The 16,548-nt window shown below is 35.5% G+C and overlaps 1 protein-coding gene across 2 annotated transcripts in view; it reads left to right on the top strand.

Moving 5' to 3' along the window:
• Positions 1-16,548, top strand: part of AHCTF1 (AT-hook containing transcription factor 1) — an 88,337-nt gene that overhangs the window by 33,327 nt on the left and 38,462 nt on the right. For both annotated transcript variants that reach the window (XM_070602615.1, XM_070602614.1), the window contains exons 8-17: positions 484-634; positions 2,018-2,150; positions 2,240-2,421; positions 2,838-2,899; positions 3,779-3,907; positions 9,656-9,746; positions 11,041-11,130; positions 13,401-13,541; positions 14,199-14,303; positions 15,216-15,309. In XM_070602615.1, coding sequence (XP_070458716.1) covers positions 484-634; positions 2,018-2,150; positions 2,240-2,421; positions 2,838-2,899; positions 3,779-3,907; positions 9,656-9,746; positions 11,041-11,130; positions 13,401-13,541; positions 14,199-14,303; positions 15,216-15,309 — 1,178 coding nt within the window. The remainder of the gene's footprint in view (positions 1-483; positions 635-2,017; positions 2,151-2,239; positions 2,422-2,837; positions 2,900-3,778; positions 3,908-9,655; positions 9,747-11,040; positions 11,131-13,400; positions 13,542-14,198; positions 14,304-15,215; positions 15,310-16,548) is intronic.

Raw genomic sequence — 16,548 nt, 5'->3', positions numbered from 1 at the left:
AGTGCCTTAATTATGTGTGGCATTTTTATGATTAAGCTTTTTATTGGGGAAAGTTTCGTAGCTTTTGTCATATTCTTAAAGGGATCGATGAGCAAAAAATTTAAGAACTACTATTCTAGAGCAAGAATTTCAGTGAGAACATAGGAATAGGTTTGCTAGCCTAGAGTATATGTATATATAATTTTTATGGTTAGTCCAGGTTATACTACAAACAATGGTGAATGAAGGTTCCCAAGTTTGATAACAGCTTTAGAAGATTTTTTGGTAATTATTTTTGAGAGACTAAATTTAGCTTTTTATTTGTGTTTATGCTATGTAAAATTTTAGAGCCCTTTTTAGTGATGTGTTTTCTTCATTCTTTAACTTTTTTGTGTTTTCTTTGTATTGTGTGAGAAATCTTTAAATTTGGAGAACATTTAACTTCAGAATGATTTTTTGCTTAGAATCCTATTAAGATAGATTTGTGTACATTTTATGTTTCAGGGGTTAGAGTACTGTGAAGAAAGATACACACTGGACCTCACAGGTGGCGTGTTTCCTTTGAGAGGACAAACTAGCAATACCAAACTGTTGGGATGCCAGAGTATAGAGAAATTTCGATCTCATGGTGACAGGGAGGACAGTGTGAATGAAGGTTGGTTAAAAGTACTATTATTTATCATGTGAATGCTTGATTTAAGATTTATGACAGGTATTAGTTTCTAGCATTTGTACTTTTGGCAGTTAAAAAATTGAAATACTAATTACGGGATTTATTCATATCTCTGTGAGATACTAGGTACTTCTTGCTCTCTAGATTGCTATGTGGAACTCAAGAATTAAATAGATTAAGGAAATGAGGGACCTTTGTATTTTAATCCAGCTCTTAAAACAGACAAAACGAAAGTGATCTCTAGTTTTGACTAGTATGAATAGTCTTTGAATAGTCTATGAATGTTTCCATCTGTGTATTTTTTGAGTCATATATGTCAAATATGCCTTGGTTGCCTTGAATTTTTTCTCTGTCTCCCGTAGTGTTAGCCATTTTTCCTGGTAAACATCCTGGCATAGTAAAAAATTGCATAGATTTCAGAACCCAACATGGATTCAGATCCCAGTTCTGTCACCACTTGTGACCTTTAACAAATTATTTAACATTTCTGAGCCTCTGTTTCCCCATCTGTGAGGGGGATAATTCAGTTCTACCTTTTGCCAGAGGATGGTTGTGAGGATTAAATGTGATGATGTGGTAGGTGTCTTCAGTTGTGGGAATGTTCACTGGGGCCCTGGTTGTGTTCGTGTTCTTACTGAGATTCCTTCTCACGATTAGCTCATCCGTCCCAGAGAAGTCCTTTGTCCTAGTCCTCACCTGTTGTGTTTGTGACCTGGTTTTCACATCCAACAAACCTTGTCGAAAACAGGACTTCGCAAACTCTCCCTTCTTATTCCTCACTCACATCTTCACTTCTTCCTTCTTATATTTCCCATTAGTTGTGTCTCAGACTTTTACTTTCCTCTTTGTTTCTGTTGATGTCTCTTACTTTGTTCCTGTGTTTCCATTGCAGCCACCGTCTAAGTACTTGTCCTTTTTTCCCCCGTTACCATGTAGCTAGATCAGTTCTTCTCAACTAGAATTCCTCTAAAGAATTGAACTCTAATGCCTAAAGGCATCCATTTTAGGTATTGATATTCTCTGGTACTAGCTATGTATCCGTCTTGGGAGAATATCCATTCAAATCATTTTCTACTTTTACTTCCAATATCTCAAGGTTACCAAGTGTTAACTGAAAACAAGCCAGGATACAACTTTTCTGATAAGTACTTTTTAATAAGGTCTTCTTGAAATAGAAAAACAGTCAAGATACAAGTGCATGAATCTCTTCTTAAAGAATAAATGATAGAAATGTCTTTTGACAAATCAAATCAAGTATAAATTAAACCTCTTAATTTGTGAGAAAATCTTGCTGTAATTGTGTTTGAGGGACTTTACTGTGAGATCATTTACTCTATTTTTAAAAATTATCTTCTTTTGTTTTAGCTCTGTCTCCTGACACTAGTGTTTCAGTCTTTACCTGGCAGGTGAACATATATGGACAGGGAAAGCCTTCTATGTATTTAGGGCTTTTTGATATAAATCGTTGGTATCATGCACAAATGCCGGATTCGTTAAGGTATGATTTCTTTTTGTTTCTCTTTTTTTTTTTGGTATTTGTATGTGTAGCAGTTTAGTAACTTAATAATTTTGTGAAATTTTCTTTAGGTCAGGAGAATATCTCCATAATTGCTCTTATTTTGCCTTGTGGTCACTGGATGCTGTTGTAAGTAGGACTTCTCCACATTACGTCTTGGATATATTAGTACATGAGAGAAGCTTAAGCCGAGGCCTTCCTCCTTCATATCCACCTCCTGAGCAGTTTTTTAACCCAAGTACTTATAATTTTGGTATGTATTTCCTTAGCATTAACTTTTGAGAAAAATAACGTGTAAGAGTATGTACTTGTGTGTAGTTTATATATAGTATTATGTGTTCATATCTCATTATTGTTAGTTAATATATGGATAACTTAGGAAATTAATTTGGTATATATACCTGAGAAATTTAATACTTACATATTTTATAAAGAAATTATCTCTATTTTGAATTTGCTAGAAAAGATTAACTATTTCACATTTAGTGCATTTGTGGTAAGGTTTGGTATCTTATTGGGAAAGAAAAACTTAGAAAAATTATTTTAAAATGGATTATACGTGATAATTTGATACCTTGCCTAGCAATCCGTTGTTAGGATAAATTTTGTTTTGTTAATGCCATCTGAAATATAATATGTAAGTGGGTTTTTTTTTAATGTCTTTTTTAGATGCTACTTGTTTGTTAAACTCAGGAGTTGTTCATATAACTTGTACTGGCTTTCAGAAGGAGGTAGGTAACAACTAAGTGTGGATGGAGTGTTTCTTATTGAACTGAAGTCAGATCATGGGTTTAAATTCTGTTTAGTGTTAATCATATAAACTTGTTTCAGCTTAAATGGTATCTTCTAGGTTTGTGAGATGAGCTGCTAGTTGCATCAGTTACTGATGGCAGCCTGCCAGAGGAGGAATTGGGGTATTTCTGGCAGCTTTCTGTGGATGTTAGCTAGTTGATAATAATGAAGTGGGTCAGTGCCTTATCACATCCCTTTTTATCCATCCTCTTAATTCCCCTCTTTATTCTCAGAAAACTTAGAAATAAATGTAATAATGCAAAGAAGGTACCTAGCACAGTGGCACAGCGCCTGGAACAGAGTGGGTGATAACTATATGTTGAAAAATAGTTTTCTAGGAAAACACAAAGTGGCAGACCTTTTAATTGATAATCAGCTAGATGTGGATGAATGCCATATTTATACTTGATATCAGATCTCTTTCACATTAGACCAAGAGGAATAAGCTGCAAGGTTTTTGTGTGTGTGTGTGTGTGTGTGTGTGTGTGTGTGTGTGTGTGTGTCAAGTTGATTAAGATCTGTCACCAAGTCTATTAGACCTTTCAAGGTTAACTTTCAGAAAAACATGTAGGTTACCTAAAATGCCCCTATCATTGTTATTATTTATAACTAGCAAGCATTGGTTTAACTCAAGAACCTATAAACCCTTTTCCTTGCAAGAAGTACAGAAATGTAGTCATCCACAACTCCTGTTCAGTGTTTTTTAGTTTTGTTCAAAATATTAAATGTAAAGTAGGGTAATGAGTTCATTAATTATTCTTAAATATGATTATTTGAATTGAGTATTGATTTACATCTTATTAATCAATCTGTTACAGACCTTAACTTTTTTAAAGAAATCAGGATCATCTCTCAATGAACTCATTCCTGATAGTTATAATCGATGTCTTGTGGCTGGCCTTCTGTCACCAAGACTTATTGATATTCAGCCTTCTAGTTTAAGTCAGGTAAGATGGTTTTTAACTGTGTTATTTCTTTTGGATCTTGCGCTGTTAGCTTTCTGTTATAATTAAAATCTATTAATTTCTGCAAAAGTAGACTAAGTACTATAATGCCCATTCTGCATGATCAGCAGCTCCAGTTTTGGGTTTGGCTTAAAATTCATACTTTCGGGACCCAGTAGGCCATAACTTGGCACCAGGTTCGCTTTGCTGTGTAGAAGAATATAGGACAGAAAACACATCATGGCTGCATCGGGCATGTCATGAGTAGAAGTTGTTACAACAGCCTAGGGGCCATTTTCCAGCATAGGTTCAAGAGAATGAGACCACATGAGTGGAAATCATTTTGACTAAGGTGACTCTCATGGTCTGTAGCAACAAAGTGTGGTCCCTGGCATCAGCTTCCCTGGTAACTTCCTAAAAGTGCAAGTTCTTAGTTCCTACCCTAGAGCTACTGAATCAGAAACTCTAAGAGTGGAGCCCAGCAAACTGTGGAATAAGCCCTTGGTGGGATTCTGATGCAGTGTTTTGAGAACCACTGCTTTGTAGAAACCAGTATCTTGTGAAGGCCTAATAGTGAATATTCCAAGTTCCTACAAAACAAGACAGTTACAAGAGTCAGGCTCAGTCACAGAAGCCAAAATCCTAACTTCCCAGTGGATATTTAGAGTCCACTCACAGTTTTCCTAGTCCCAATACATTTTACCAATTAAGGGACATTCTTATAATAAACAGTGTTGCCTGGTGACTACTCATAATTCACATTTATTTTAACTCAATATTTCCTAGTAAAATATGCTAAAAGAAAGTAAGCCAACCCCAGGTCATTTTCCCCTGGAGAAAGAGGAAATATTTTGTTAACTCTTTCTCCACAGGTAGTGTTTGAATTAAGTTATTTAAATAGGTACAGATATATAACAATGAATTGCTGGAAAAGAGTCTTTTAAATATCAGATGAAATGTAAATATAGCTTTTAGTGTTTTAACACGTACAGTTGGAATTTAATAATTTCATTTTTTCCTTTCCCTTCCCCCCTCCTTTTGTGTTATTGTACCTGTGTAAATATTCACTATGTAGTCATGTAGTGATCTATGTTAACATGTTTTGTTACATAACTTTCGTTTTTTCTTGGAGTTTCCAAGTGACCTTTTTAAACAAACAGACAAAAAAACCTTACCTAGTCTGTCGTTCACACCATCTTAGTTTCTTCTCCTCAGTTTGTTGTTGTTCTTTGTGGAACCCCATTAGACAAATGCTAACTATCCTGAATTGATCTTCTGTTAGTTTATCTTGGCTGTCCAACTGTTTCTCTCTTTTGCCTCTTGGTCTCCCTACTTTCTGGGAGATTCCTCGTCATTCTCCTTTCTTTCTCTTAGGTTTTTAAAAACAATTTGGCCCTAATTTTACATTTCTATGAGCTTTTATTCTTTGATCATCCTTTTTTAGTGTTGTGATCTATATTATGTTCTGAACTAAATAGTGTTCTCATCTATTTTATGTTTATATCTTCTCCTGTCTATGTATGTTTAAAGTTTTATTTAGTTCCCTACATTATCTCTGTTTTCTCTGGAGTCTTTTATATTACTTTAGTCTTTTTGATGCAGGTGGCTGGCTGTCTTAAAACGTTTGGTGGTCCTTAGTTGTCTGTTTACACATAAAGTGAATCGATTACAGATTATAAGCTCTCTTTTGTGTGGGTAGGGTTCATCCAGAGGGATCTTTTACCTTAGGTTGACAGGTTGGATGTGCACCATTTCAGTAGGGAAACCCCAGATTTTTTCCAGGGCCATTCAGTTTTTCCAGAGGTCTGTCAGGCTGGCCTCCACAGTTCGTTGCTGCAGGGTAAGAGAAGGGTGAGACTGTCCGTTCCACATACTAAATTTTAACTCATTGACTGTTTTCAGCCCCATGCTTTGACCACCTTTTTCCCCCTCTTTACTCTGAACCTGGTTTCCCCAAGAACTTAGTCTAATAGGATTCTGAGAGCCAAACTGGCTTATTCTCATCTGTCGTTCCCCTCACTGGGGCCTTCAGGTCATGGTTTCCTTCACACTGCTGAATTAGTCACCTTTCCTCTACTCATGACTGCTTTTCACAAATCTTGTTATCTTATCCCATGAACCTTCTCTTCTCTTTTCTTTGTCCTTGTTGATGTATACATTTGTTTACTCTTTACAGTCATTTAGTAAGGTCTGGTGATGATAGAGGGGCAGGAGATAAATCCCGGTAATGTGGCATTTCATCTTTAGCCACAAGTAACAATTTTTTTTTTTTTTAAGAAAAAGGCTAAAGCAGTTTATTAGACTTCTTTTGTTCATTGTGAGTAATATAGACTTTCTAGCCCGTCTGCTGTGTGAGAGTTCTAGAAGAATTGTTAATACATTGTGCATAAGAGATCTTTTCTTTCTGTGTAATGGCCCAAGAATAATATTGAGTTACATTTGATAAAACAGGGTAATCTAACTATGGGCTGTTGATTTCTAACCATATGCTTTTAAGCTGGTAGTCTTCCATTTTCCTTCCCCCAAAGAAAACAAGAAAGTAGAAAACCATGAGATTCGAAGTGCCTTTATGCTGCTCTGAGTTAGGTTCATTAAAAGACGTCAGGTAGTTTTGCCCTGGTGGCCCTGCTCCTAGGGCGCTCGGGTCAGGGATTGGAACTGACTGCGTTCCCTGCCAGAGGCTCCACATTGGTGATGGCTGGGGACTGCTCATCCTCCTCAAGGACTTGAGCACTGTAGAGCTCCATTCAATGTTTTACTTTAGGGAACTTAATACTGACTTTTTTTCTGATTATATGTTATCAAATTTAGTTAACACAATATGTAAATTTTAAAAAGATAAATGAAAGAAAAAATTATCTGTAATTCAACCATGTTGATAAAACAGCATTTAATGTTTTCTATGATTATTTTAAACCTGATAATCTAACCCATATTGTTTTTTTCTAATTATATAAAAAAATACATGAATAGTTTGAATTGAGAAAATTGGCTAAAATGTATGGAAGCCTATAAATATTGACATTTTGTTGACCATTTTTTCATATATCTTTTTCTCTTTTAACTCCATTCCTAGAACAGGCCAAATTAAGCCATATTCTTTAGTGATGCATACAGAGGTAAAACAAAAAGAAGAGCGAGGAAACGATTACTTCAAGAGGCAGGAGAGTGGTTGCCATGGAGAATAGGAGGGGTGGGTGGGATTTGCTTTTGATCAGGTAGGAGAAGAGAGGGCTTCTGAGGTACTGGCAGATATTCTGTCTAGACCTGGGTCATGGTTTTATCAGTGTTCACTTTGTAATTACTTGTTAGTTTGTGTATATGGTGTGTATACTTTTCTTTCACATATCACTTTATATATCCTTCCATATACATGAAATGGATGATAATCACGTATGCAATTTCATATATTTTTTGGCCAATCAGGATTTATTCTTCTATTAGTTACATAGTTATGGGTTTTACCTTTTCTCTTACTGGATTGTCTTTCTGTTTTAGAAATTCTTTGTAAAGTATATAGGTATCTACCCTTTCTGTCATAAATCTTAGCTGTTTCTCCCATTGTTTTCCTCTGGATTGTTTTATACTGTCTTTTACCACATGCAAATTAATATTTTTATAGTCAAATGCATTTTTTTTTTTAAGTTTTTTTTTCCCTCTTTCCTCTCCAAAGCCCCCCATTACATAGTTGTGTATTTAGTTGTGGGTCCTTCTAGTTGTGCTATGTGGGACGCTGCCTCAGCATGGCCTGACAAGCGGTGCCGTGTCTGTGCCCAGGACTCGAAACCGGCGAAACCCTGGGACACCGAAGCAGGGTGCTCGAACTCAAGGGCTCAGCCACGAGGCCAGCCCCTCAAATGCATTTTTATAGCTCTGGCTTAAAAAACCTTCCTAACACTTAAATGTTTCTTCAGCGTTTAAGGCTTTAATTCATCTTTGTCTATCAAATCAGATAAAGGCTCAGCTTTCTTTTTCTCAGATGATTAGTCCAGCTGTGATACACCATTTATAAAATAGAAGACCGAGTATCCTGTTCTTGTGCTACTGAAGTACCACATTTTTCTGATTTTATGGCCATATATACTGGGTTCTGTCTCTGGGTTTTTATTTTGTTCCATTAATCTGGTTATCTATTTCTATGCTATTTTAATATACTGCTTTGATATTTGGTAATGCAATCCTCTTTTTTCTATAATTTTTTGGCAGTTCATAGGCATTTATTCTTTTGTATTTAGTGTAAGATGATTTTATCTGTTAGCCCATTGGAATTCTTTTTGACATTTTATTATATTTACATATTAATTTTGGTAAGAATTGACATTTTTATATTCATCCCATCCAAGTCTAAATGATGTATCTTTCCATTTATTCAGGATTTGTTTTACGTCTATCGGTAAGAGTTGATGATTATTTTCTTGTTGGTTTCTTTCTATTTTTATCTCTGTTTTATAGTTTTACTCTTTATGAGTAGAACATTTTTCCCATATTCATTTCTAGATGGTCATTGCCAGTACATAAAAATGCAGTTGATTTTTGTATTATCTTTTTGATATCTACTTAACTAAATTTGAATCGCTTGGAATTTCAAGGTATGAAATCATCAACAAATACAGGCTTTTTTCTCCCTCCGTTTTTGTTTATTACTTTATTTTCTCATAGCATTTGGTAGGACCTTTACAAACTATAGAAAAATAATAGTACTCACCGACACTCTTGCTTTGTCCCGAATTTTAACGTAAATTGCTTTACTGAGTCTCCATTGAAAAATCCTGCTTTTCTTAGTTTAGGGGAACCTTTATTCCTGTTTAACTCATCTCTTTATTCATATGATTCCTTTTTTTAAAATCTTTGCTGCTGTAATAAATGAATTTCATAGATTTCTCTATTAAGACTTAGAATGATTTTTTTAAAATAACAGCTTTATTGAGATGTAATTCTTAAAACATACAATTCACATAAAGTGTATAATTGAATGGTTTTTAGTATGTTAATGGAGTTGTGTGACTGTCACCACATTCAATTTTAGAACATTTTTTATCACCTCCCAACAAGACCCATACCCATTAGCAGTCTCTCCCTTTCCCTCCCCTCTCTCCCCCAGCCTTTGGTAACCACTAATCTGCTTGCTTTCTTCATAGATTTACTTCTTCTAGACATTTCATATAAATGGAATCAATAGTATATAATCTTTTGTGATTGGCCTCTTTGACTTAGTGTGTTTTCCAGGTTCATTCATGTTGTACCATGTATCAGTATTTTATCTCATCTTATGGTTGTATGATATTCCACTGTATGAGTATACCACATTTTATTTATCTGTTCTTCAGTTGATGGGCATTTGAGTTGCTTCCCCTTTTTTTGGCTATTATGAATAATGCTGCTTCATGTATAGTTTTTGTGTGGACATGTATTTTCATTTCTCTTGGGTGTGTGTACCTATGTGTGGAATTGCAGGTCATATGGTAACACTATATTTAAGATTTTGAGGAAGTACCAGACTGTTTTCCAAAGTGACTTTACCATTTTACATTTCCGCCAGCATATATGAGGATTCCAATTTTTCCACGTCATCACCAGTGCTCGTTATTGTCTTTCTCTTTATAGCCATCCTAGTGAGTCATAATGATTTTAAACCTTAAAAATTTTGTGTTCTGAACTAGAACTTACTCCCTCTGAGTCTGATCACATATTCTTTTTCTGTTTCATTTCTTTCCCTTTCTTCTTTTTCCTTTTTTTAAATGCATGGTTCAGGAGGAACAGTTAGAAGCTATATTGTCAGCAGCAATCCACACAAGTTCCCTGGGACTTTTGACAGGATGTATCACAAGGTGGATAGCAGAAGGTAAGATTATGATTTCTTTTTTTGGTGAGGAAGATTGTCCCTTGAGCTAATATCTGTGCCATTCTTCCTCTGTTTTGTATGTGGGACCACCTCTACAGCATGGCTTGGTGAGCGGTGTGTAGATCCACGCGTGGGATCAGAAACTGCAAACCCCAGGCTGCCAAAGCAGAGTGCACAAACTTAACCACTGTGCCATCAGGCTGGCCCCAAGATTATAATTTTTAACAATTGAAAAATTATGTTTGTATTTTTTAAGTTATCAATTCACTGTTTTGGGGGGGGGTTTGTTAAACTTTGAGGAATTGTACATTAACATGCTGTTGTAAAACGTAATATAGAGAGATCCTGTGTACCCTTTATCACATTTCCTCCCAATGGTAAGATCTGGCAAAACTCTAGTACAGTATCACAATCAGGATCCTCCATGTTGCCCTTTTATAGCCACACCTGCCTTCCACCCCCATCGCTAACCTCTGGCCACCATTAATCTATTCTCTATTTTTATAACTTTGTCATTTGAAAAATATTCGTAAATGAAATCATACTGTATGTAACCTTGTGGGATTGGCTCTGTTTCACTGAGCAAAATTCTCTGAGGATTCGTCCAAGTTGTGTGTATCACTCTCACTCTTTACAAACACATACTCCACACACACACATCATTTTTGTTCCAAACCATTTGAGAATAAGTTGAATCGTGCTTCTTTACTCATAAATATTTCAATATTATTTCCTTGTATAAACAAGGACATTCACTTAAAAAACCACTTTGCAGTTAATAAAAATCAAGAAAATTAACATTGATAACATGCTATTATCTAATCTGTAGACCTATGGGAGTCCCACTGATTGTCTCAGTAATGTTCTTTGTAGCATTTTTAGGGAGAGGGAATCCAGAATCCAATCTAGAATATACTTTGTATCATAGTTTTCATGTCTTTTTAATTTCTCTTAATCTTGTATAATTCCTAAGCCTTTGTCTTTCAAGAAATCGACATTTTTAAAGAGTATAAGCTTGTTGGTAGCCTGCCTTTCCGTTTGTGTTTGCTGACCTTTCCTCATGGTTAGGGCAGGTTTGGCGTTTCTCGGCACAGTACTGCGTGCAGTGATGTGCTCCCTGGTTCAGCGATGCCCTGCGAGGGCCTGCTACTAGTTTGTCTCCATTAGTGGTGATGCTCACATTGCTCACTTGGTTAGGGTGGTTTCTGTCAGGTTTCTCCTCTGAAAAGGTGTAAGTGTTTTGTTTATAATTAATAATCATTCTTTACCTTTTCCTTTCATATTTACAAATAAGAACAACCAAATTCTGCTGCTAATTTGCACTTTGTTCTTGAATGGACGTGGAATAAAGTGGTTCTCACAAAAGAGGAATTTGACAGACTATGTAAGTATTATATTTAAAAAACTCATCTCAGTTTATGTTTTAAGTATATAACAATAGTAATTTTTAATAATTTTGAAGTTGTAAACTTTTTAAAGAAGTCCCAGGAGAAAACTATTTCTTTTTACATTAGAGTGACAAAATTATTTTTTGACAAGACTTTGCAACCGGTTTTTAACCTGGCAGCATGTTGATATGTCCACAATAGCAAATTTCAGAATTATACTTTACTTATCTTTTCATCTTAGGAGTTTAATTTATAAAATATGCTGATGATGGTGTGAGGAGAATGTGCCAGTTAACTTCAGAAGCTCCTCTGCTTAGACATTCTCCGTTTAAAATGGTTATGAGTATAAAGAAGTTGAATAGCAGGGTAAAATCTCATCACCTCTATCTTCTACTAATTGATGTCACTGTCGGTCATGCCAAGTCATTTTTCTTCTTGACAGTCTTGTTTATTGGTCTGTTGTACGTTTTGAGTTTTGAGGTATCCTGTGAATGTGAAAAACCCATTATGCCCAATTAGTGCAAAAATAACGTTAAAGGTAATATATGATTGCCCTGTACATGAAAGTAAAATTTATTTGAAAGTATATATTTTTGTTATTTCTCTCATTCATTGCATTGTGGTGAATGAACAGAGGAACTTTTTTCTTTTTTGGAGGAAGATTAGCCCTGAGCTAACATCTGCTGCCAATCCTCCTCTTTTTCTGAGGAAGACTGGCCCTGAGCTAACATCTGTGCCCATCTTCCTCCACTTTATATGTGGGCTGCCCACCACAGCATGGCTTGCCAAGCGGTGCTGTGTCCACACTTGGGATCCGAACCGGCAAACCCCAGGCTGCTGAAGTGGAACGTGTGCTCTTAACCGCTCTGCCACTGGGCCGGCCCCTGAACAAAGGAACTTTTAAAAAAAGTTATTCTTGGTAGAGGATTTTTTTTTTTTTTTTTAAGGTTGACACCTGAGCTAACAACTGTTGCCAATCTTCTTTCTCTTTTTTTTTTTTTTCTCTTTTCTGCTTCTTCTCCCCTAATCCCCTCAGTACATAGTTGTATATTTTAGTTGTGGGTCCTTCTAGTTGTGGCATGTGGGACGCCACCTCAACGTGGCCTGATGAGCGGTGCCATGTCTGTGCCTAGGATCTGAACCAGCAAAACCCTGGGCTGCTGAAGCGGAGTGCGCGAACTTAACCACTCTGCCACTGGCTGGCCCCTGGTAGAGTATTTTTAAACCAACAAAATTTGATAGGAAGACATGGGGTTCTACAGTACTTTTAGGGCATGCTTATGAAACTATAAGCATGAAATAATTAATTTTAAATAAGTAATCAGTACAGTTGAAGTTTGGAACATCTGATAATTCAGAATCAGGATAAAAACTATTGTGTTTGAGAGGAAAATGTTTTCAGGGCTGATTATATAAGTTATGTAAAAAAAAATTAATTCAACTCAATTCATAGATTGTATGCCTTTTATTTTGCTTTCAGCATAATGCAGTGTTTCAGGGTTGAACTTGGATAAGGCAACCATTTTTACTGCCTTGAATTTCATTACTAGTTAATGGAGACTTTTTTTCCAAAAACTAAGAATAATTAAAATACAAAGCATAATTATTTTAAATATATTGTAAGTAAAGCAAATAATTTTATTTTAGGATGGATTTAGAATTAAGGTGTTTGTTTTCTGGTCCAATTACACATTAGATACTAATGTAATTAAATCTTATCTAAAAGATGTAACCTAGTGCAACTAAAATACTTTTCCCCCAAAAATGAATTTGTATACTCAGCCTTGAGTTTGAAATGAAAGGACAACCAAGTCTACAGTGAATTATAACAAACATGCAATTTTACTGTAACTGTCTTTATCTGAGTCTTAATTTTAGTGTTTCACTTTTAAAGATGAGGAAGAAGAAAGAGTTTATTTTATAAAGTATTAATCACAAAACAGCATGATGTATAAAAAATCTGATATAAAACATTTATTTGAAGGAGAAACATTTAATGAATATAACTGATTTCTAGTGAATCTACAGTTGAATCTGTATCGCTTTCCTCACATACTGCTTACCTCATTCTACATTTTTTAAAAATAATAATTTGTATCTGTCCCTTCTAGATTCCTTGAGAGTGTTTGCCATTTCAGGCTTATCTTGTAAATCTCATAGTGTATCGAATAATTCTGTGGTTAATAGAATTTGAATAATTTTGCGTTTGTGATTTTCACTAATTCAGATTTACTCTGGAAGCTAATCTTGTGTTTTACCCTGTCAGGTACACCGTTGTTTGACGGTTCGTGTCGCTTCATCGACTCGCAAACTATACAGTCTCTCCAGCAGTGCCATCTGCTTCTCAGCAACCTTAGTACAGTCTTAAGCTGTTTTGCAACGGAGGCCCAAGAGATCACCGAAAGAGGTGTGCTCTTTGACTTACGTAAATGAATGTTCTGTGAAATTTTATTTTGTGACTTCGAGAAAGAATAAATTTCCTATGTCTTAGATAGATCATTGTGCAGAGGCCATTATTTCTCAAATGCTAGTTGGTTTTTGGTTTTTTTAATGGAAATCTCCAGAATGTTATTAGATGTGCCATGAGCTCATGCTTAAATAAGCTTGGGAAATTTGGGGGTTAAGCTTAATGGTTGTTAAGTTGGTGTACTTCCAACAGAATTTCAAATTTTAAAATATGTAAGTTTTTATTCACAGAGGTCATTGTAATATTGTTTCTTGTTATTTAAACAAAACAATTTCATCTAAAGCCCTGGTTTGAATAACCCGTATTATTGATACTCTATTAGTTTGTATTCATGTATAAATTTGACTTCTGACGTTAACTAATGGAACTGTAGCTATAAGATGGAAGCATATTTATCTAAAATGTCTACTTTAGTCAGTGAGTTAATTCTTTTAGCACAAATTTTGAGATTGTTTCAGTTAAGTTTGTTCAAAAATACATACATATTGTTAAAAATCACCAAGTAATTGATTAGTTTTTGAAAACTGTTGAGTGTCTTGATTTTTCGTTTGTGGTTGATAAATTGGATATTAACTGACATTTAAATCTTCTTTATAGGTCTTATGGACTTAAGCAATAAGTGTATGGTTACCCAGCTCGTCTGTCAATATGCACAAGTGGTTCTTTGGTTCTCTCATTCTGGGCTTTTACCAGAGGGCTTAGGTAAAATATTTACTTAATCTATAGATATTAATTGAATCATTCTCAAATCTTTATAGTTTTGTTATGTGTTAATGTTTCAGGTTTCCTTGCTTCCACCACTTCACTCATGTCGTCTTCTACTCTTATCTTCTTTGCTTACATTCTTCCTTACTTTGTATCTTCAGTGCCTCACCCCATGCCTGATACACAGGTGTTCCGTACATATTTATTGAATTGACTAACATTTAGAAGGAAAGAATATTTGACAAAACATGGCTTCTGAAAATGGGTTCAGTGATGTCACCAGCTGTAATTTAGATCCATAGAACTATGAGTTTTATAATCTAATTTGCCAGTCTTTTTCTTTTTAGGAGTTCTTTTAATATGGTTACTAACCAGTATTACTTGCCATCAGTTGAATACCCCCTTTTATCTAATGATTCATGCTGATACCAAGAATTAGATTTTCATTGTTTTGTTTAGAACACACTTCCGAAGCCTCTTAACTTCTCGCATTTCCAGGGAACACGTTAGATTTTATTTAGAAGGGCTTCTGCCGCTGTGCGTAGTTGCTGTTGGTCTTATTCTTTTATAATTCTCCTAGATTTTTACTTGAACAAATAGTGAAGATGGCTTGCTTTCAGATTATCGTTTGTGCCTAAGGGCATAGAATCATTTTCTAGAATACCTTTTGCAGGGTTTTAAGCCAGCATCCTTGTTATAGAATTTCATGAGAAACTCCGTTTTCTCATTTGTGTATCTGTTAGTAAAGGGATGTCTAGCATTCTTTTATTACTTAAATTTAGGAAGTCCACAAATTAAACAGTGTTATGAAATTAGAGTAGAACATCAATGGGTATAACCTGAAGTGTTGTTGGGATATTTTGGAAATATTACTAGCTTTTCTTTTCCAACTCCTAAAAAAAATTCCAGATGATGCTGTGCAGTTGTCAAGGTTATGCTACAACTACCCTGTAATTCAGAACTACTACACCAGTCGTCGACAGAAGTGTGAGCGTTTGTCAAGGTATTGTACGTCCAGAACCTTCAAAAACATTTTAGAAGTTACTTCTATAAGAAGTCAAAGCCTTCTCAGAACAGAATTCATCGTGTTACAAAAGAATTAAATGAGTGGAATTCTCAGTAAAGTATCAGAATCTGTTATCAGAATTACTATTTTAGTTGTAATGTTTGCTTTGACCCAGTGGTTACACTTTTATTTTAGAACTTGAGGATGTCCAACTACTCATCATTTCCTACGTAAAACCAATTACCATGATTGATTTATCAGAGGAGATTCGATAATTTAAGCATATATTTTTTCCTGAGAATTCTCATTCAGAAAAACTAGAAGCTACTATTCATCAAAAAAGCTTAAAATATATCACCAGTTAGTTATTTTACATTCTTTTCGTTAGCAGTTGCACTTTAACACTTAACCACTTTTTGTTTTTTTCCCTTTTTAAAATACATGAATATTAGCATAGTTGGTTCCTTTGAAATGAAGTAGAAGTAATAGAAGAAGAGTCGTGTTTAGAGCCTTGGCCCTACCTCGGAATTAAATAGCCTTCTTCCTCAAGTGGGAGGGACAGAGCTGTAGAGTAGCATCTGACATTTAAAGCATGACTCACAAACATTGATTCCAAGTTTGTTGTGTCAGAATCACCTGGAAATCAGTGCTTAAGAGGCTTGCCAGCTGGAACTTTGTTGCCTTAGAATAATCTAGGGTAGTGAGTGTGGACTGAGGAGATTTATTGGGGCTATCTGAAAATTCTAGAACTGTTATTTCATAAGTATATGTCTTTGAGCAGGTTTGCTAAACTTTCTAATCCTGTTTCTCACCTAAATTACAAAGTCAATATGAAGGTCAAATAAAATAATACATGCAGGGCACCTCTTAGAGTACCTGACTCATACAAGAAGCTCAGTAAGTAGTAACTGCTGCTGCTGTTAGATGAGGAGACAGACAGGGACAATATCTGCTTATCACCGTGTAGTTACTCAATAATATATTTTTGAAAGACTCACTGAGGTTAAAACACTAGTCCAGGGGCTGGCCCGGTGGCACAGTGGTTAAGTTCACACGTTCCACTTCGGCGGCCTGGGGTTTGCCGGTTCGGATCCCAGGGGCGGACGTGGCACAGCTTGGCAAGCCATCCTGTGGTAGGCGTCCCATATAGAAAGTAGAGGAAGATGGGCACGCATGTGAGCTCAGGGCCAGTCTTCCTCAGCAAAAAAAAGGAGGATTGGCAGCAGATGTTAGCTC

This window comes from Equus przewalskii, chromosome 31, assembly GCF_037783145.1.
Source record: "Equus przewalskii isolate Varuska chromosome 31, EquPr2, whole genome shotgun sequence".
Classification (NCBI taxonomy): Eukaryota; Metazoa; Chordata; class Mammalia; order Perissodactyla; family Equidae; genus Equus; species Equus przewalskii.
The sequence above is the reverse complement of the archived record's forward strand: the minus strand, read 5'-3'. Positions and strand labels throughout refer to the sequence as shown.